At 41.9% G+C, this 21,331-nt stretch overlaps 1 protein-coding gene across 2 annotated transcripts in view; it reads left to right on the top strand.

Annotated features, from left to right (window-relative positions):
- The window catches only part of sdccag8 (SHH signaling and ciliogenesis regulator sdccag8), a 40,570-nt gene that overhangs the window by 13,022 nt on the left and 6,217 nt on the right, over window positions 1–21,331 (top strand). For both annotated transcript variants that reach the window (XM_017430073.3, XM_017430063.3), the window contains exons 14-16: window positions 7,728–7,855; window positions 11,685–11,793; window positions 13,074–13,205. In XM_017430073.3, coding sequence (XP_017285562.1) covers window positions 7,728–7,855; window positions 11,685–11,793; window positions 13,074–13,205 — 369 coding nt within the window. The remainder of the gene's footprint in view (window positions 1–7,727; window positions 7,856–11,684; window positions 11,794–13,073; window positions 13,206–21,331) is intronic.

Genomic DNA, 21,331 nt, shown 5'->3' with positions numbered 1-21,331 from the left:
ATCCTGCGGGGCTGGGAATGAATAGAATCGACAGATCGCTGACTGTGAGACCTCAGGCAACATGGAGGCAAATCTGTCAGCGACAACTGTTGTCACCCCAGCCAAGTGTGCCCTGGGACACTGGCCTACATACACTCACTACTGCTGGAGGACAGAACGAAAGGGAGAGCACCAGCCCTGCCATCCGTCCCCTGCTCACTCTTCACCTGATTCCCTGCTCATCTCCTGCCTTCAGTGTTACAAACATTCAAAGTATGCGTACGCTCGTATGTCACATGAAGGTTTTCGGAGTTGGAGTTAACCTGCAGTTTCCAGATTATAGAGGGACGCATGTGCCGTTGTGTCGGCAATTTAGTGTTCATGGATTTTAAAAGGATTATTGTGTAGAGGTGTGTGTATGTGTGTGTCATCTGGTCAACTTCGTGCCTTCACACACCCCTGCTGAGTGGGTGGCAGCATCCGTGGCTCTACTCTGTGCCCACTGCCCAGTAGGCGCAGCTTTCATCCAACATGACAGAACCTCTCTCCGCTCTTCCTTTTTCCTCATTCCTGTCTTTTAACTCTGTTACTCTCTTACCTGATTGATCTCTCCTTTTAGCTTTTTATTCTTGTCACTTTAATCCTTCATATAGCTGCTCTATGCTCTGTTTATTTTTCTTTCAGTCCTACAAACACAACGGTGCCTGGTAAATAGTGAACCAATGTCACAGCGGCTAAAATCATAAATAAGTGGTGTTGTATATCAGCTGTCAGCTGCCCTGATTCCTAAAAATTGGCAATTACCATTGGAAAAACCAACATCAGTTGACCTCTAGTCCAAAGTTTAGCTTTTTTTTTTACATCTGTATCGCTCACTGTCATGAAAGGCAGGTGCTCATGTACATTTACAGCTTGTCAACCATCCATCCATTCATTTTCTTTACTCACTGTTCAGTCCAGGGTGAAATGGAGTACCTATCTTCAGCGGTCATTGGGTAAGAGGTGGTGTTCCTTCGCAGCCAAACCAATTCAAGATGGCCACCACAGCTAGTTGACTTCAATAAACACAAAAATGGGTACAACTCAGTCAGTTTTACCAATACTGAGCTACAATCTGCTGTGATCATCGCTGACACATATCCCCAACATGTACTTGGAGCACTAATAGATTTTTTTGAGATCTTTGCCATGCATTGTGACGGGCGATATGCATTCTTTCACGAAATGGTACTTTCATATCGCAGCTGCAAACGCACCATTACTGCCTGACATTTCTAAGGTTTGGAGCAACTTTCACTGTCTGTCAGATGATTGTTTCCTCGGGAGAGGCTTTGTTTATTTCAGCAACACAATGTCAAACTACACCGAGCGTGAATTACAGCAGCATGACTCAGAAGGCTGTGTTCAAAACTAGCCTGAAATGTCACCACCCGAACACATTTTCTGTATTCTAAAATAAAATAGTCTGACTACAAAAGCCCGGCGGTGGAAATGCCGCTGGTGTCCTCTCCTCGGTTCGTAAACATTTACAGTCTTGTTATAAAGGAAAAACAGGATGCAACACACCCGTCTCAACTTTTTTTGTTTGTTTTGTTTTTTAAAAAGCAGCTTGAATCAATTTCAAATTAACAAATACTTGCAAAATGTTCTCACTTTCTACATTGACACCTGATCAACACAACTAATTAAAATAATTGGCTTAGGAGAAGTTGGCAGAAGGTGTGGGGGAAAAATGAGGTGAAGAATAAAAAAGGTAAGGTGGGTTAGCAGACGGAAATGTTGCCCGGCTCCTCCTGCCAGTTTACCCTATTGTCATGACCATTTGAGGGAAGGTGAGCGGTGTTACAGATGATCTTACTGATGTGTTGGATATAAAATAAATCTCAGGCTCATTTTAAGAAACTCTTGTCTTACTGCCTGAAGCTTTCTCAACAAACAAATATAGCTTTTTTGTGTCAGTAAGATTCCTTTCATTATCCTACTTTAAGTAAAACTATAGGTTCAATAATAACTATTACGTGTTAAGCATTTTAATGGGTAGTAACCTGACTGAAATGTGCAGTTTCAGATAGGTTAGATAGATATGTTTGACCTCTAACATTTCCACATATGTTAACCAAAGCTATTCCTGGAGGGCGCAGATTCGAGGTTGGGTCCTGTGTTTCTGGATTGGGTCGTTATGAGAGCATATTGTACGTGTGCTGTGTGTTTATTTAAAAAAAAAAAAAAAAAAAATCACAGATGCCTGCGCTGCCAGTCTGCTCTTCTTGTGTTAAGACCATCAGTCATCTGTGCCAATTAAGAATTTTTAAACTTCTCTCGCTCTGTTTTGTGAGTAGACGGATGATGACAGAGGCCAATCAGCAGCTAATTACTTCAATCTAGAGCTGTTTTTTCTTCTCTGAGGGAATGTGCTCTGTTTCAGCAGATTTTTGTTTTTGAAAGGGTCGTGTCTATTTGTAGCTGCCCATGTGTAAATGCTAACACCTTTTCATATGTGCAAGGGAGTACAGACTGTTTTAAGGTAATCAGAATGGCCGTACTGTCCATAGTCGAGGAAGGACGTATAATTTAACAGTTGCAGTTTTTTTGCTTTTTGTGCGTGATTGCATTGGCTTACCGCTGACCTTCATGACTGTGAGTGTGGGGCGGGGGGCTTTAGTGCCCCTTGAAGAAGAAAAGAGGCTTGGGCCACCCGCTGTAAACAAAGTTGACTTGCTGACAGATGGATTGAATGACAGAGAGGCTAACCGAGCCAGGAGCGGCACTGGCAGCGTCGCACTGAGCAAAGAGGGAGGGAGACAGAGAGAGAGATAAGAGGGGGGGTAGAGAGGTGGCCAACAGGAGAGGAGGTGTGAACAGGTGCAGGGCCGCTGAAGGAAGAACCAGCAGATGGAGCGAGACACAGCCAGTTTAGTTACAGGAAAAAAAGGTGGGAGGGAAATGAGGAGGGAGGAGGGAGAGATGGAAACGGCAGAAAAAAATAGATCGGGCGCAAAAACGGGAATGTTCGAAAGATGGACAGAGAGGTAGAAATAAAGGCCGGGCGCAGAGCAAGCAGGCGGTCAGGCTCCATCAGCTTTTAATACGTTTGCTTAATAAAGTGGAGCAGCGAGGACGAGAGCGGCGTGATTGACTTCCATCACCCAGAGGTTTAATAAAAACGTGCTAAAACACATCGAGGTGTGTGTGTGTCACTGTGCGATGTGCTGTACAAAATAATTCAGATGTTTATGGTGCGCAGCCTCACAGATACGCTGCACAGCAAACGATCAATATGTTACTTTATTTTCTCTGCTGTGGCTTATCTATTGTTGGCAGTGCCAGTTTGAGAGGCCTTCACAAGGCCTCAGTCTAATCTTCTCCCAGTTGCACACACACACACACACACACACACACTTACACACGCTGTAAACGAAAAGCATCTTTGTAGTCCCTCGCAACAAACTGTTGAATATTTATGTACTATGATTGGTGCAGTCTATCATGCATAGCTGTGGTTCCACTGGAGTTTCTCCACAAGAATGAATCATAGTGGTGGTTTAAGAACAAACAGTTGTGATTTTATTTTGTACTATCACATCATTTCAGGAGCATCTGAATCACAGCAAGTCCCTCCCTGGATATTATTATTAAGTTATTACAGCTTAATTGATTTTATTTGCGCTGTAATTACTTTGCACATAAGTTGTCAAATGTTAGTCTAACTTTATCAACAAAAATGAAATATTATGTGTTTTTATTTTTTATACTGGATTGAGATCCTGGTTGCAAGCTGAAGAAAATGAGTTAATACCAGTAGTAGGTCACACCCAAATTTGATAGAATTTCATAAGCTAGATACATATAAAACTCTTATTAATATATTAAATAATCTAAACAGGTCTTCACAGGGTTGGGAAGTAACTAGTTAGCCCTACATGTAATAGAGTTAAATCATTTATTTGCAAAATAAAAGTTTAACTGTAAATAAGTGAAAAACTGAAAATGAATCACCAAAAAACATTTAATTTATGTTAAAAAGAGTCAAATTGTTGGAAAAAAACACAGAACCAAGCAATACACAGCAAGCTAAGCAGTTAAGTATGTAACATTGTTTATTAGGAGGAACTACTTTTAGAGGTAAATGATTTATTTTTATTTCTTTTTAGAAAGGCGCCCCCACCTGCCTATATGAACCGGCTGCGCCCGGTTAATGCCTCGAGTTTTAGATCAAAATGTAACATTAGTCCTAATAAGTTTTTATTTGAATAAGTCTTTATTTCATATGGAAAAGTTCCTCACTCTTCACGATCGAGTTCTCATTAAGATTTCTCTCAGTTCTTCATCTCCTCTTCAAACACTCTTCGTCGGGCTCCATCAATATCCGCAGCAGTCGGTGTTCTTTCTCGTGAACAAAGACTGTGTTTGTGCATTAGGTTCAGTTCACAGTCTGTTCACCTGGATGTTAATTTCACACCTGCTAGTGAGCAGCAGAGCAGAAATATGAATATGCACTGATTTGAGGAACTGCTCTTTTTAAATTCACAATCACGATTTGCATAAACAGTTGTTGTAAAACTGTAGTTAATACTTCTCACTTAGTCTTAAAGTTTGTTTCTGCTTCATCAATCATGTCACAGTAACATTGTATGTTATACAACATTAATTGATATTTTGTCATTCATGTCATTTATATTTATGTGTGTGTATGTGTGTGTGCAGATGCACCCAAGTGATTTTTGTTTTGTTTTTAAAGTCTGATTTTACTTGAATGTTTGGTGTTTAATTTTCTCTCAGTTCCTCCAAGTACACCGTCTGACTCCAATTTGTGCTCGTTCTCTGATAAACCGCAGCATTTGGTGATTCTGGCGTGAAATGCCGCCTGCACCATGGGGTGCAGCAAACTCTGCGCTTGGTCGGACTCTGGCTCCCCACATCTAATGGGCAACAGCTTGAATAGTGCCCACTTAAGCAGGCAGTGTGGACTGGGCTCCCTCTTCTTCCTCATCACTCCAGCCAGTTAGCCAGCCAGCCACCGCCTCTGCCACCTCCCACTTACCCAGCAGCCACTGTACCTGGCTGCAGCCCCAGAGCCATTCCAGCCTACCTTAGGCCTCTGGCCCACGCAGCTCTCGCCATACTAATCAAGCTGTCCTACAGTTCATCAGGCCAGGCATAGACAAACAGGCCCAGCTATCTGCTAACTGAACATTCAGTCTATTGCTTCACAGGCTCAAACAAGTTCCTGCCACAGGCACCATCCTACAGCCCATTCACCAATTAACTGGCTGGCAGATTGTAGCCCAAGGAGAATGATACAGTCCCAGTCTCGTAAATTCAGCCTCAGCTCAAGCCGTCACCCCCAACACCTGCTCTAGGTTTTGGCTTCCCACTGACATCTCCTCTTTTGCATTTTGCCTTTTTATGCTTTAATCTGAAAGTGGTCATCAGCAGCCATTTTGTGGCTCCGTTTTACAAGCAAATACACTGAAGTAGATTACAAAATGGCGTGGGAGGGAAAAAAACCCCCCCCACCGAACTTTGATTTACCAGCTTCAGTTTGATTTTTAGGTGAGGTTCTCAAGGATATGAACGCCTGAAGTAAACTAGCTTCCACTCACAGCCAGACATGAAGTCCTTTATTCTGTTCACTCTGTTCTTTTGGACTTTATTAGGTTGCAACTAATAAAGTAAAGGAGAAAAGCAAGACCAACCAGATGCCAAACGTTTAGCTCTCAGTCGTTCTGCTTTTCTATCTTGAGTTTTTGTCACCCTCCTCTTCATCACCACCACTCTATAGCTGACTGCTGGAACTTTCTGGCGATCTGTCTGATGCTAATTGGTGGGTAAACAGGTCTGGTGTGAGCTCCCCCTCCACCCCCCCATCCTGGTCGCACACAAACGCACGCACACACACACACACACACAGAGACTTACACGAATACACGGCCCCCTGGAACCTCTTGCAGGACCAAATGGCTGGCAATGCCTGCCCGCCATCTCCCGCTGAGCCCTGGTGTGCGCTTTGGTGGCTCAGGCTGCTGTTCAAGCCCAGCGGGGGTTCATACACTCACACTCATACGCGTACAGACACACACAGTCTCCTTGTGTCCCCTGCACACCCGCCACCCGCTTTCACACCCCAGACAGCAGGACAGCAGGAGAACACACACACACACGAAGGAACAGACAGACGCGGTCACTTTAGAGATGCAGGCCAAGCGCTGTAGGGGAGAAAAGTTTTCACTTAAACTGGAGAATTCTCTCTTCATTAGCGCCTTTGGACTTCAGGAAGAGTTCTGTTTATTTGTTCGTTTTTGGTTTTTTTTTCCTGTCTTTGTAGTTTTTCTTTTCTCTCTTTCTTTGTGTGTTTCTCTGTTGTCTCAGTGCGTCTGGACTTAGTTAAACTACAAAGTTTGATTCAAGCAGGAACAAAATGCAGAGTCGATGCCATCTTACTTACCTGCTCGTTTCTGATGAGGAGTGGATTAAAAAGACTTGCTACAAACGTGTCAGTAGCACAGTTGAAGTGTATGGTGGAAAGTGGTAAACATTTATGTGTCGACTCTGTTTGTACGAATATAAATTAGGAGCTATTATTAAAACTAAGCAGCTTAAGATAAGTATTGCAGCAAAGCAGTTTTTTATATTAACTGCATTACAGCACAGCTCTTTGCTCTTCATCTGACTTTTAACCTCTCACTTGAAAAAGCTTTTATCTCAACCAGTCTGCAGTGAAACTGTGTGTGTGTGTTGCAGACAGCTGCTGTGTCACTCAGGGGTCGTCAAGATGACAGCGGCCTGACATGTTTCACCTTCGACCCCCATGTCTTTTCTGTCATTGTCCTTTCAGTCTCCTTGTTGTAAAACGTGAGCTCGCCTCCTGTTTCTTCTGTCGCGCTCGTGTTCAGCCATCAGTCTTTGTTTTCTGCACTCCTCATCTCTCTCTCTGCACGCTTTCCCCCCCACCTCTCGCTTGGTGCAGAAACCGTTCCTGGAGAACACAGACCAAGATACGAGCTGACCTGCGGTGTTCACCTCAGGAGGTTTAGATCAGCCTTTGATCGCACTGCAGCTCTTTCTGTGTTTCCTAATCTCTGTGAATGTGCATAGCCATTGACTAGCTTTTACATGTCTAGGTTTAAACATCACATCTTGTAAACAAGAATTAAAATTTTCAGAGCTGTTTACGTGCACAAAACACATCTTATAAATTCATGAACCTAAAGATAATACAAATACCTGATTGTTTTTAGCAGTATAGTTCTGTAAAACAGGCCTAAAGGCTTAAACCCTGACCCGAGCCCAAGCCCAAAAGGCCCTAAAGACTTGAACCCTGACAAGACTAAAGATTAAATTGGGGGGAAAAATTACATTTTATGTCAAATGTACACCTTAAAATTACCTGATTATGCTTAGATATGCTTTTATAACTTACCTCTGTATTTATTTTTTTTAAAACAGTTGTTTTTGCACAGGTATCAGTATCTTTAGTTTTATTTGTAGAGGGAAGAGCCAAGTAGCCATACAGTGTATTTACTGTAATTTGAATTCAATAGCAAGTCAGTTTAGTTAATTTCATAGTTTTTCATTCTCTAAAGTAATATTACCATCATAAGTACCTGCAAAAAACTTTGTTTTTCAGAGTGCGCTCTTATATTGATATGCCATAAATAAGAGGAAACTCCGAGCACTGGTACAGATTTAGTTACTGTTGCTGCTTGTTTTAACGTGTCTGTTTTTTTTTTTTGTTTTTTTTCTCCCAGACAGGACAGAGAGAGAGCAGAACAGGCTCATGCAGAGGAAATGTCTTCTGCGACTCTTTCAGCGCAGCAACGGGAGAAAGAGCTGGTTGTGACGCTGCAGAAAGCAGAGGCTAAACACCTGCAGAGAGGTCAGTCCTTCAGTCCACAGCAGCAGCATCGGCGGTCGCTGACACTAATGGCATTTCCTTGTGGTGCCTCTCACTCTGCCCTCTACCTACCTCTCTAATGTAATCAGATAAGCAAAATATTAAAATAAACAAAATAATTGAGAGGTGAGCTATCAAAATGTGTTTCCTTCAGCTCAAACAAAGGCAAAACAAAAGACAAAGGCAAAGTCAGAAACTAATAAACTAACAAACTGATAAACAGATAAATAAATCCTAAATATAGCTGAACTGAATATAGATATAGGTAAGTAGTCATAAGTGACTAAAGGACAGGTGGATGGTGGGCGTGAATCTTCACATATGGCTGTGTTTGAAGGTTTTCAGTGAGAATTCACACACACTTTATGAAACGGCTACGTCGCTACACAACATCACGCACCAGTTCCACCGTAAACGCCTGCAGCTATCAGGTTTGCGATCACATTAACTGAAGTTTAGTTTCATTGTGGATAACGTTTTATGATGTTCTGACGTTCATTGTGGTTTTCTGTTGTCAAGTGAAAGTTTATTAACGCAATCAGGTATGAATGAGAAGCGGCTGGGATATTAAATAAAAATTCCCCCACAGTAATGTTGCTCGGTTTGGCTTTGATTTAAAAAAAAAAAAAGTATAAAATTAACATTGAGAGAACAACAATGGAAAAATGTAAAAGCTGAGTGCCTTGAGATAACTTCAGAGTGTCAGTAAAACAAGATAATTGCATCAAAATGGCACAAAATAATATAGAAACATTTATAAAGTGAATTAAATTGTTATATGGGAAACTTAGGATTATTTTAATTGAGATGAGGTGACTGTAAGAACTATCTCTTTAAGTAGGCTTAAGGCAGGATCAGCAAACTGTGGTTCTGGGACCACACGTTTGGTCCCTCTTCAAGGGCTTTTTGGAGCTTAGAAACTAAGATGGAAATGAATAATATTTAAATTTATAGCCCACGAGAGGAAAACAATAGGAATATATGGTGATCCGTTCTGGTAGCAGCAAGAATTAAGAGTAGCAGCCTGGCTTTGGTGACAATTTTGAATAAAATTTGAAATAAATGAAGGTTTCTGCCTTTATGAGAGGAATTTTGTCACAGTTAAATATCCAACAAAATGCCCTCATTTGTTTCTTCACTCCAGCTTTTTAGCTTTATTATTTCAAAATGGGATGCTCGTTTTTTTTCTAAAAATATAGACTCACATAGGTCTGCATAGTTCAGTGTTTAGATTTGATCAAAAGAGCGTATACACATGACAAATGTTTCATTGTTTTCTTTCTTTAAAGGAGTTTGGTCTGTTTCTTTGTTCTAATGGTTTATTGCAGATTTTTTATTGTATAATGTCACAAACTATTATTTTTTTATATGTAGGTAACACCTAATAAGTTTAGTTGTGTTATCTTTATTTCAGGTTTCAACTACGTTTTGCGGCTCTAGACAAGTTTTATTTATTGGGAGAAGGAGCAGGAATAGCTCTTTTGATTGTAAAGGTTACAGACCCCTGGCTTTAAGGAGGAAGTTGTTGTGAACTGGGCCAAAACAAACCCCAGAACAGACCTTGACCGGTTCCTTCTATAGTTTCCCAGCCACTGTGCTGGGAGGGTCCTCCTGAAGGACGGTTCAGCAGGGTGGACCTTTGCTGCAGGAGAATTTCGAATCTTCCAGATGAAGGATCCCCGCCTTGTCGGCATGTACAGGAACACATCTCAGCTGAAGTGACCTCAAAAGGAGCCGAAACAAAAGGAAAGAGCTGAACGGCCCTTAAAGAAGAGAATAAAGAGTCGCGGAGGAGAGGGAAGAGGGAAGGTGATGGGAGCAGAGCACAGAAAGACCCATCTCTGAGCTCCCTGTCTGTCTGCACAGCAGAGCTGCTGCTGTTAACACATCTGTTGCACCATCTGGACACACCCACCCACCACCCACCCTCAATCGCTCGCCCTCCCTCCCCTATCCTATCTTTTTATTTACCTGTGGTTCTCTTCAGCAACCGGGGAGCCTGCTGGTACGCAGAACAAAGATGGAGGGTATAGAGGGAAAAATAGATGGTGGGGGGGTAAACAAAGAGTTTCTTTCTGGCGCGTGTTGGCGGCACACATGTTGTCTAAAGAGAGCTGACATCAGAGCACAGCAGGAAACTGTGGATGGGGAGGGGATAGAGGGGTGGATGTCCTTTAGTAACTCGCATCACTTCCTCTCCCCGTGCAGCCCAACAGACGAGCTGGATAATTAGCTTTCTTGCTCTCCAAATCCCGCCTCTCTGTCCATCCGTTTGTCCTTCCATCCATCCGTCCCCCTCTCCCTTCTTCTCCCGCTCCCACCCACCTTTTTTTTTCCTTTTTTTTTTTTATGTTTCTTTTTTGAGTAAATGTGTACAGACCAACCCCTAGATGATATCAGATATTTGTTTCTGTCCATCCCTCCCTCCCTGCCACGATTCTTCCCTCCCTTCCTCCATCCCTCCCTCATTTCTCCTCTGTTTGTTTCCAGTGCCAGTTCTGCTGTGTTTCTGTGTCCCAGGGTTCTTTTTGGCCTACGCATGGCCAGACATATTCAAAGCCTGTTCTGCTAATTAGCATTCTTCATACAACTTTTCCAGCACCGACAAAACTTTGTTGAGTGTCTGTGTGCGCGCACGGCTGTGAGTTTTTGTAGTTTAATAGTTTTAATGCGCTCTGTAGCATCCAATTGCTGCTCTCTGTGCATTGTCCGTGACAGTGATTTAACTGTGACTGCACGCAGATGGAAAAAATAAAACCCAATCGGTAGGAGAGGATCACCACTACACTGACCTTTTATATCTAACTTGGACATAATTAATTTTTAAATATGTTTTCCAAAATAAAAGGAGATAAGTATTCAAAGTAAGGGGTCTGAGTTTAGCTGCAGGTAAACAGTGCAGCACAGTGATCTACCATCCTTTCATTTGAACCAGCTTTTCTTACTGTTTACCGCATGCGAAGAAAAGTGTGAGTTACTTTTCAAAGTCCTTGGTGTTTTTTTTTTTTTTTTTTGGTTTTGGTTGACAGTAACAGAATGCTGGAGCAGGTGGATCATTCCCTCAATCCAAACGACAGCCATTGTTTTGTTTTTTTCCCCTGTTCCTTTTAAAGAGTAGACATATGTTCGGGAGCCGAACGTAGATCATTTCAAAGGAACGATAAAAGCCCACTGTTGGATTGTTCAGAAAGAGGCCCCCAAGTGTGGATTAGAACGTGGCAAAAAGGGTGGAAAGGAAAAAAAAAGAGCTTTCAAACAAATAAAAAAAAAACCAACCTATCTTCTATTACCCTTTTCATACACTATATTTCCATTCTATTTTCTCTGTTTATCTCTGTTCATCTCCTCCTGTTGTTTCAACATTTTTGATATTAATGAGAATGTTGACAAGTCCATTTTTTTTAGAGACACATCCAAAGAGACATCTGTATCTGGCTTTTGCTGCAGAATTTGTAACAATAGGTGTCAGAGCTGTACTCTGTCCTTAATTTAAATGTTGTCTTTCCGATGTCCTGTTTTGGGCTAAATGCTTCCTCTAAAACGCATCATTTAAGATTGAATTTCTGCTCATTATAGCAGAAACTTTGTTGAACTATAACAACATAAACCTGAAAGTATTTTCTAATTGCAAAACTGTTCTTTTCTTCTAATTAGACATACCTTGATGAAATAAAGACGTATATAAAAATAAAGGAATGCATATCGCCCTCTGCCTTTTATGACAAGAGTTTTAACCTAAGATCATCTTATGATGAGAAATGATGCATCCGTTACAGAAGAGTGACGTCAGCTTTCCCATGATTCCTTGCAGTTGGAGAGATGGATAATCTCATGAGTTCCCAGAATTCCCTGATCGGGAAACTGAAGGAGGAATGCTGCAAACTGGGAGCCAAACTGGAAGAAGTGTCTGAAAGCAGCAGGTCAGTAATTCCTCTTATTTAATTATTTCATCACTTTATACTTTTGCCTCCGAACTCAGACCTATTTCTCGTTTTCTTTTCTTTTTTCGGAGAACAGTTGTTTGTTCTCTCCCTCTGCGGTTCAGTCCCCTCTGTCTGTCCATGTCATCGTTTCACAAAGCATCATCCGTCCAGGCTGTTCGGCAGAACATGTGAAAATACTACAAACTGCTTTCCAGTCTGACCTGTTTTCTCGTTAACCTGATGCTACAGTAGTCACAGCAGGCCTGCCCAGCTCTCCATCTGGGCTGCCCGTGTGTGTGTATCTGGGCCTGTTAGTACTCAAGTGTGTGTTTGTGTGTGTACGAGTGTGACCCTGGGCCCAGTGTCCTGTCAGCTGTTGGAGCTGTGCTACACATTAGTCACATGACAGAGCCCAATCTGGCCCTGCCAGACCGCACTGGCCTCACCAGCCACACACACACACACACACACACTCAAACACACACAGACCAAATCACCCTGAGTAGTTTCTTTTGGTACAGACTGTACTGATTTACACTGGTGTATTTCTTTATGTGTAGGAGATTGCACACTCATGCTGACTCACTGGCCTGAAGCCTCCTGTCGTCTACTTTGCTGTGTGTGTGTGTGTGTGTTATGCGGTTTAAGCTGGAGTGTGTGGTGTTTTTGTGCCTCGGGGTGTTTGCGCTCCTGGAGTCCAGGCCCGCTCTAGCGGTTAAAGTCCTGCTGGACAGCCTCAGTCGGGCTAAGTGAGGGTACACAGAGACAGCTGCAGCAAGACGAGTTAGCAAACTGATAAATTATTTTCACTGGTTTCTTCTTGCTGATGTCTTTCAAATCAGGCTTCAGAGTACTGGTCAGTGTAACACCGAGACTTAAAAACAACCTTAATGTCCACACGGGGACTTTCTCAGTCTTTATAGCCTGCAACCGAAGGCAAGAGGCAAAAATGTTTTTGCCTCTGTGTTGTAGTGTTAGCAAATTATCTCATGAACCAGAGGACGGATTTTAATGAAACTCTCAGAAAATAATCACTGAATGTGCATTTACAACTGCAACCTCATTTAAGACTGCTGCCACATCTAAGCGACTTTAGCCAGCACCAAGATGCTTTGTCTTTTTGTTTGAAAGTGACTCAAGTTATTACTCACTGAAACTTTCCTTTTCATTATTTGAGTGCATTAACGCACCGCATCTTTTCAGCAAAGCTGCGTTAGTATTTGTCTTGGTAAAAAAGCTCCTGCAGGGGGAGGTGACTCCTGGTTGTTTGTGTGCAGAGGTGAGCTGGAGCAGCTGGCACTGGAGAAGCAACACTCGGAGGAGACGGCGAAGAGTCTGAGAGCTCGCTGCTCCGACCTGGAGGAACAGTGTGTCCAACACGGACGCATGCACCAGCGAATGAAGGACAGGTGGGCAGTCTGTACACACAACACAACACAAGCTGCACATACCCACATCTGCGCTTCTCTATAACAGTCAGTATGTGAAATAATTAAATCAAATTAATTTTATTTTGTATAAGAATTACTAAAGATTTTGTGGCACCAATTTACACTGTTTGGGACAAGATAATGTCTTCCAGTTTATCGGGGTTCTGTTGCTTTGGGTTCAAATTGATCACATTTCATGGATTCACTGCATTATGTTTACCAGCCTAACTTGTGCTGCGAAATTCAGTAATGGGAGCACTAAAGTTACTGTGTTATTAAAGACAGAGTAATGTTTGATGCAGACAAACAGCAGAAAGGAAGCACAGCTGAGTTTAGCATCTTTCAACTGATAAATTACTTTAATTCCTTCTAGTTTCCTACACAACATACACAGAATAGTTTCCTTCATTTTAGGGGTGGACCAGAACACGTATTTGTGCAGAACTGTCTTGGTACAGATGTTTGGCATTAGTACATTGATCACAGGTGATTTCCCCTTCATCTACAAGCAGGCATATGTTTTATTTAACTGCAATTTGCTATCGACCCCAACAGAAAAGAAGCAGAGGATTATACTATTTAAAGCACTCTACATCACACTAATGAATGGTTGGCACAAGATTAAATCACAGAAGCTTAAAGACCTGCCTGCTTGTTTCAAACTGCCTGTGTGACGTTTTACATTTTTTTTGTAGAGATAAGATACCATAAACACATCACACTGATAGACCGACCGCGCCTTCTCTCGTTGGTGGGAACTGAAGCTAGCAGGAACTGGTTTAGGGGAGCTGCCTTGTGTTTTTTAGAGGAAGCAGTCCCGGTGCCGGTGATGTGGAGCTTCGAGTCCCGTCTACTTCCTTGCGTACAATCATGGTGTCGCATGAGCTTCTTTTTAAGCATGAAATAACTAATTACAGGTAATCATGTTAGAAAATGAATATTTGAACACACAGTAGTCAGGTGAGACAACAAGTGTCAACACCTGAATAAAACTATCTGAGGTTCATTTTTATTGTGGAACACGGGGAACGTTACCTTTGTTTACACAACTAGTGCCGGTACTGGTCCCTTTCCAGCTTCAACTTCCAGGTTCTGGTCCGAGGTCTGCTTATATTACCAGTCTTTGGAAGATACCTGTTAACAAACCTCACCTTGCTGGCAGGGGTGCTTTGTCTGTCTGTCTTTGCTTCTGAGAAAGTTATTGTCTGTTAGAAAACAAAGGGAGCGAGAAAGATAAAAAATCATCCTCGCATTTTATTCAGCTTTTTGTTGTTTTTCCCTGTTATACTGAACGGTGCTTTACACCCGTATTCTGAATTGAAGGGAAGAGGTAAAAATCAGACACTTGAGAATACCTTTTTTTTTGCATTCGTATTGGAAAACGGTGATCATTGTTGTCATCTCGGAGCGATTCTTGGCTTATAGCATTAGATTGATGGAGTTTAGAGAAGTTGAACTGATTGGATTTACGAGTCAGTTAAGAGAAAAAAGTCTGAAAGATTCATGGCTGGTTTTAAGCTTCTCGAGGAGGAACATTTGTTGATTTTTCTTACTTTAAAAGTTACAGTTAAAAGTTTCTCTATCACTGGTGTATGTTACTGTGTGTGTGTGTGTGTGTGATGCTGGGGTCTCTTCCTCCTGAGTGTGGAGCCCAGTTGGTGTGTGTATGTGTGTGTGTGTGTCTCCACAGGGCGCCTGGCATGCAGCCTGGCTCCGTCAGTGTGGGTGAGGGTATGTGGGTGTTGTTGCCCCACTCTGCAGGATCTCTATCTACCCCAGTGCCCCACCACCAGCACTACCACGTTCCGCTCGCACACAACCTAACACACACACACACATGCTCACCCTTTTCTCCTGCTCCATCACTGACACTACATATTGTCTTCCACCCACTGGTGTTAACCTGCCGACAGGCAGACGCTGCCAAAAAACAAAGTTTACCAAGTCACAGCTGTCTCCTGCTCCTGCGTGTCTGTTTAGTTTCAAAGAAAAAAAAAAAAACTATTTAAGTTGTCAAGGACTAAAATATAAATATTCTGTATGTTTCTGTGCATATGTTACAGTGGTAGTTTTTTTCTGCGTGTGTGGAAGTGTGTGTGCATGTTTGCGTGCATATGGGTAGCTATTGCATGTTCTCAGGAGGGTAAGCAGAGTTGGATTCTGGCTGCCAAAAATGGATTGGCTGGGAAGTTGGCACCTAACTTCTCTCTTCTCCCAACTGAACCACGATAATCACTCTTGGCATTTATGAAGTTTTAGTTTCCGCTTTGACACTTAGTTTGTTGATGAATCCTCCTGATAATTAAGGATCTCCAGAGTTCAGTTGTAGAGGAGGTCACTTCGGGAACGAGCGCTGATCTGTGTGACCACATTTTAACGTTAGAAGGTGTGTTGTGTGTGTTTAATGTGGATGATTTGTGTTTGAGAATCATTTTATTTGCTTTGAATTCATGTAGTTTACATACGATTTTCTTGGTGATTTGTTGCGAGGAGTTAGAGATGAAGTTCTTACCATACCTTTATTTATTTTTTTATTTTTAGATGAATGTAATTTGTGACGGTGCTCATTGCAGCTGGTACTGGTTTCTGTTCTGTGTCTGAATGCGTTTCTGGTGCTTTGATTACCACAAGATACATATTCTTATACTTGTTTACAATAAAATAAACTAAGATGCTGTATAGTTTCAGAGCTTTGCTCAAGTCTTGTGTTGTAGTTTGTAATTTTCACAAACAGGCCTGAAGTTTGAGAAATCTTTTCTGATTGTGTGTGTGTGTGTGTGTATGTTTGCAGTTTTGTTTGTGCTTCCTGTAAGTCACAACGTCATATGGTACTTTTAGCCGCGCTGAGCAGCACACGCTCTCACAATGTGTGTGTGTGTCCATACATTGGGTATATGTTAGTTGGTCCCCGCAGGCCCTGATTGCTCAGCGGGCGCCCCGCCGCGCCGCTCGGGGGTTAAGGTGTACGTGTTAACAAGCTGGTGTAAGTGGGTTCAATATCCAGCGCCCCGCCCCTCCCCACAGCCTCTCCATCGGCCTGCAATCTGTGCTGCGAAGAGCGGCAACAGCGCACCACGCACAAAACATTTGGAAAATCAGCTTGATTTATTTTTACATGGGCACGCTGATTGCCAAACTACACAGGGGTTTTAGCACACAATGTTTTGCTGCACCAGTTAATTATTTATTTCACTATTTCTGTGTTGCGTTTTTTTTTTTTTTTTTTTTTTTTTTGCTTGGAAATGAAGGAAGGGAGGGTGGAGAGTTGGAGCAGGACAGCAGAGTCAGAGAAGATGCAGAGACTGATTTCTACACAGAACATCTTTAAATGGAGATTTATTCTTTTATTTTACACAAGAAAGCAGAACTAGAAGTTAATGTTGTTGACGTTTTTAAAATTTATTTCAACTTTTGTGTCTGAGGAGAAGCAGATTTTTGTTTATAAATGTATGAGTTTTCAAAAGTAATGGTGAAGGCAGCTCATGGCTGTGAGAACGTGCACATAAAATATGCAAAACCGAATATTTGTTTTTTTTATCGGCTAAAATAAAAAAAGGAACACTGTGCTTTGCAATGTAGTTAAATTTTTTTGTAGATTTCCACAGCCGAACTAACCATCTGTTTTTGAATTTGCAGACAAATGGGACTCGTCATTGTTGTGGGTTTTATTTTATTTTATTTTTTTACTAAATTAATATCGAACAACAGACTAAATTATTCCAGTAAGAAACATGTTTTATGGATAACTGGAGAAAAAACAGAACACTTGTTGTGAAGGAAAAACTTGAATTTAATTTGAAAACCGGCATGAATGTGTGATGCTGTTGGGATAAATGTTTGAATGTATCTTTAAAAAGTCTAAAATAAAGATGCAAAAAGAATCATTTATGTTTAAGAATAATTGGATAGCTTTTCTGATTGATGTATTCGGAAAGAGGAAAAGCGTTATTTTTCCACAGTTGAATCCACTTTCTGCCTTCCATCTCTCTTCTCTTCTTGTCTCTTTTTTTACTTTCTTTTTCTTTTTGCTCGTCTCTTGTGCTCTAACTTTACTCCTCCTACCCTCTGCCTTCTGTACTAAACACCACGCAACCTTCTCTCACCTCACAGCTGTTCGCAGGCTGTTTCACCAATTATCACTACGCATGTACTCACTTAGGTCACATCCACACACACACACACACGACAGACGAGCATCACGCAACACTTAAGCAGAGTGAGTTTGCCAGGCTTGGATGTGTGTACGTACTGTAGAGGTGCACTGTTTTAAGGGGCGCAGCAATGTATACGCAGATGTGTCTGTAGATCCACAGGCTTCACTCGGCCATATGGCCTCCGCCAGGAAAGATGGTGCGTGCGTCTGGAGGAAAGCAGAGGAGAGAGGGAGGGATGGAGCAAAAGGATGATGAAGGGATGGAGGGCCATGTGTGGCATGAGCTGTGCAAGCAGTTGTTGAAGTATGCATGCCTGTGGACGTGCATGTGTGTGTGTGTGTGTGTGTTTGCACCAGAGGCTCCAGGAGATTGGTTAATGGAACAAATGGTCGCGGCGGGCCGAGAACGAAGGAACAGGCTTGCTGCTACCGCAGGCGGACAGCAAGCCTCGGGCGAGGGCTGCTTCATCTGGGCTCCTGCTGCACAGACATACACACACGCACGCACACACTCGCACTGCTCCCATCATCTCTCCCCCCCTACACTCCCAAACACACAATGTGCTGCCATGCCCCATAAGCAAAGGACGCTCCTCAAAAAAAAAAAAAAAAGAAAAAAAAACTTTTCATTTGCAAATGAAGTTGGCAGAGGCAGGGCAGAGGAGAGCAGGACAGCTTTCATTTGTTTCAGCTGTGTGTGTGTGTGTGTGTGTGTGTGAGATCTGAAAGGTACAGACAAGCAGAGGGATGATAAAAAGCCTGAGATATGGAGATAAAGACAAAAAAAAACATTGCCCGGGTGTGTGAGAATACAGCTTTTACACGTTTACATTTACCATCGTTACGCCTCATATTAATGTCCCCCGGAGTGCTATTATTAACATCGCTCCTGTCGCCTCCTTCAAGTACATTTCACAACTGCATTCTTACAGATCGCATATACAGCTTCTTTTCTTCACGCGGGCTTTAATTTATTTTTATTTTTCACAATAACAGCAGCCTTGGCACTTGATCATGGTTTCCTAACAGAGGCTCTTATATGAGGTTTTTCTGCCGTTTCCACAAATTTAAGCTTCATTTCTAAAAGACTTTGTTAATCAAGCTCCTCCGTGGGAAACACATTTTCATGTCTTGCCACTTTTGTGACATAATTTCTCCAGCAGTCGACTCCCAAGCTCTAAAAGGTGACTTTTAAAGTAAAATGCATACTTGTTTTAATTAAATATTTTTTTGTGGTTTTTCAGTTGTTCGGTTGTGAGCTGCTGAAGTCATCTCATCTTATCTAATTTCTCTGACACGCTTGTGTTTTTCCCTCTGGATGGCGCTGATCAGTCGTCATCCGCTCCTTTTTCTTTCATCGCTTCTGTCTCTGCGTAGCCCAGCTGGCTTCTGTAGCCAGGAGCGACCGCAGGGCAGCCTGCTGAAAGAGCATTGTCAAACGGTGGCTTTACAGCTCGGTCACACACACACACACAGAGATAGAGTCGCACAGATTTGCAGCTCAGATGTCGGGCTGTAGCCAGAGGCTTGCAAGCTGCAGCGTTAACTGTGTGAAGCGGCACATCTCTAGCCCCAGTCAGTGACACTCACACAACTTCATAAAAATACATGTTGGGAAACCGGGCGGTAACACCTGTCCTGTCTTTGGGAAGGGGGAGAGAAAAAAAAAGTTAAAAGTAACATCAGCAGAAATACTTTTATATGGGGAACACAAAATGCTCAAAAATAAGACTTAAAAGAGTCAGCAGGCCTCACGGCAACACACACGTTATCATTAAATAGATGATTTAGCAGCCTGCAGCAGCACTGACACCTCTGTTAATAAAATGATGGAGGGAGAGCGGTGGATGTCTGAGCCCATCCAGAGCTGTTTACAGCTTTGTCAAATCAATTCTCCCTAAACTTTCCAATCAGGTTTAATAAAAGGACTCGCCAAGAGCATTTTATTTCACGCTGCTTGATTTTTGTGTCAGTTGATGCTGAATTGCTGTCTATAAAAGTCTGAAGCGCTCATAAACGCATGAGCTGAACACATGGAAGAAAAAAAAAAAAGTTTTGTTAGACCACAAAGCCAGTGCTGGAAATACTAACTTTTTTACATTTAATGCCTTTTTTTTATTCATATTATTCAGATCTCTGTGTCGGAACATTTGACGAAATTATGAATGATTATGAATGATAACAGATATTAAATTGATGTCAAATAATTAATGAAACCCAGGAACTGGGCCACGGCAGCAGGAGGTTTTAAAGGAGTTGTGAGATCCTCCTGTTTCTCTCAGCAACATGTAAATGAATCTGCGTGTTACAGCTCTGGGGAAATTCAGCTTTATAGGTCAAGGCTTCGGATATTCGAAGCAGCATTTTCACGCAGCATTTTTTACATTTTTACAGTGACGATAAACTGATAAAAAGATTAATCACAAACACGAGTGCTTTTATGCATATTCATCACGCTTTCGAAATGTGAGATTTTCTAACCTTTTCATGTGTCGTTAAATCGGCTCCTTTTCCATCATTGTTTGCTTTGTTTCAGTCGAGACAGGAAGACATTTTAATTTGTGTCTGACAACTGAGAAAGCAGACGTGATGATTAGAGTTTAATTGTCTTTAGGCTGAAAACTATTTAGGGAAAATTCTGAATGTAAACCAGGAGTGGATAAATAATATTAAAATTAATAAAAGGTAATAAAAAGATTAAACCATTTATGGTAATTGTAGCTTCTATAAATTCTTTGTTTTTCTTTACAGAAGTCAGTAAAACGTGATTTATTTATACCTCTGAGGTGTGAAAAAGTACACAGAAAATTTTAAAATATTTGACATATTTTTTCTAAATTTAGTGGAGCCTGAGATGTTTAATCAAACTGAGTTACAAACTGAAGAGCGACAAAATAGACAAAAATTTAAAGAATCTAAAACAAATATTTCATCAGAAAAAATAATGGGGTGTTGTTGTTATAATTGATATTAACAATAATAATAATATAATTAATATAGCAGTAGTTAGTGTGTGTCGGAAGCGGTACAGACAGATTGAGAGTTTCTAAGATGTGAAAAATAAAATGTAGACGGTGTTTTTGTAGAAAAAGCTAAATATTGACAGGTCAGCACTGCTGCAGATGAGCTGCAGCGTTCGTCTGCGCCTGACATCTGGCACATTAAAGTTGAAACATGTAAAAACAGTGTGTTCAGCACTGCTGGAGCACAGCTGTGAGCTGGAAAACAAGTGAAAAAAACAAACTATTATCGCTGCTTATTGCGGCTGCTTTGCAGATCATCTTTAATAGGTGTTTATTAGATGGATGATTTGACTACGCTTTTTCTTTTTTTTTTATTGAGAAAATAGTTTGTAATACAAAGATGTGGAGACAGGGTGGCAGGTTTTACTGAGCATCCACTTTAGTTAAAAATACATATCCAGTTTCTACTGATTTTTATTTTTCTAAAACAAAATCGTGTCACTGAAGGATTAAAAACTGATTTTTAAACAAGAGGTCATGAGTGAAAACACACTTTAGGTTGAGGTGAAACGTCAGAAAATGACAGGTGGCCGTAAATAAGAACAGAAATGCGTGACAGTCTCCTCCTGATCAAAACCCACAGTGTCACCAATCATGTCCTCGTGTCAAATGTGCATGTTACCGAGAGCAACAACTGGCATGACAGGTTGGTGAGGAAGACACGGGGCACGGCCTTCAGGCGAACACACACACACACACACACACACACACACACACGAATCCCCGAGTGCAGTTGTGTGCCAGCCAAGATCTAGCTGGAGTGCTTGGGGTGTGAGGGTGGTGATGGTGGGCCTGGGGTCGGGCGAATGTGTGTGTGTGTCGCAGCTGTAGCCATCATGCCCCTGGCAGTATTGCTGTAACCAGGCAAACTGAGGACGTCTGCCTGCGTTCTGCACCCCTTGGAGGCTCAAGTTCCCCCCCCCCCCCCC

The sequence above is a fragment of the Kryptolebias marmoratus genome, linkage group LG22, assembly GCF_001649575.2.
Source record: "Kryptolebias marmoratus isolate JLee-2015 linkage group LG22, ASM164957v2, whole genome shotgun sequence".
In the NCBI taxonomy this organism is placed as follows: Eukaryota; Metazoa; Chordata; class Actinopteri; order Cyprinodontiformes; family Rivulidae; genus Kryptolebias; species Kryptolebias marmoratus.
The sequence above is the reverse complement of the archived record's forward strand: the minus strand, read 5'-3'. Positions and strand labels throughout refer to the sequence as shown.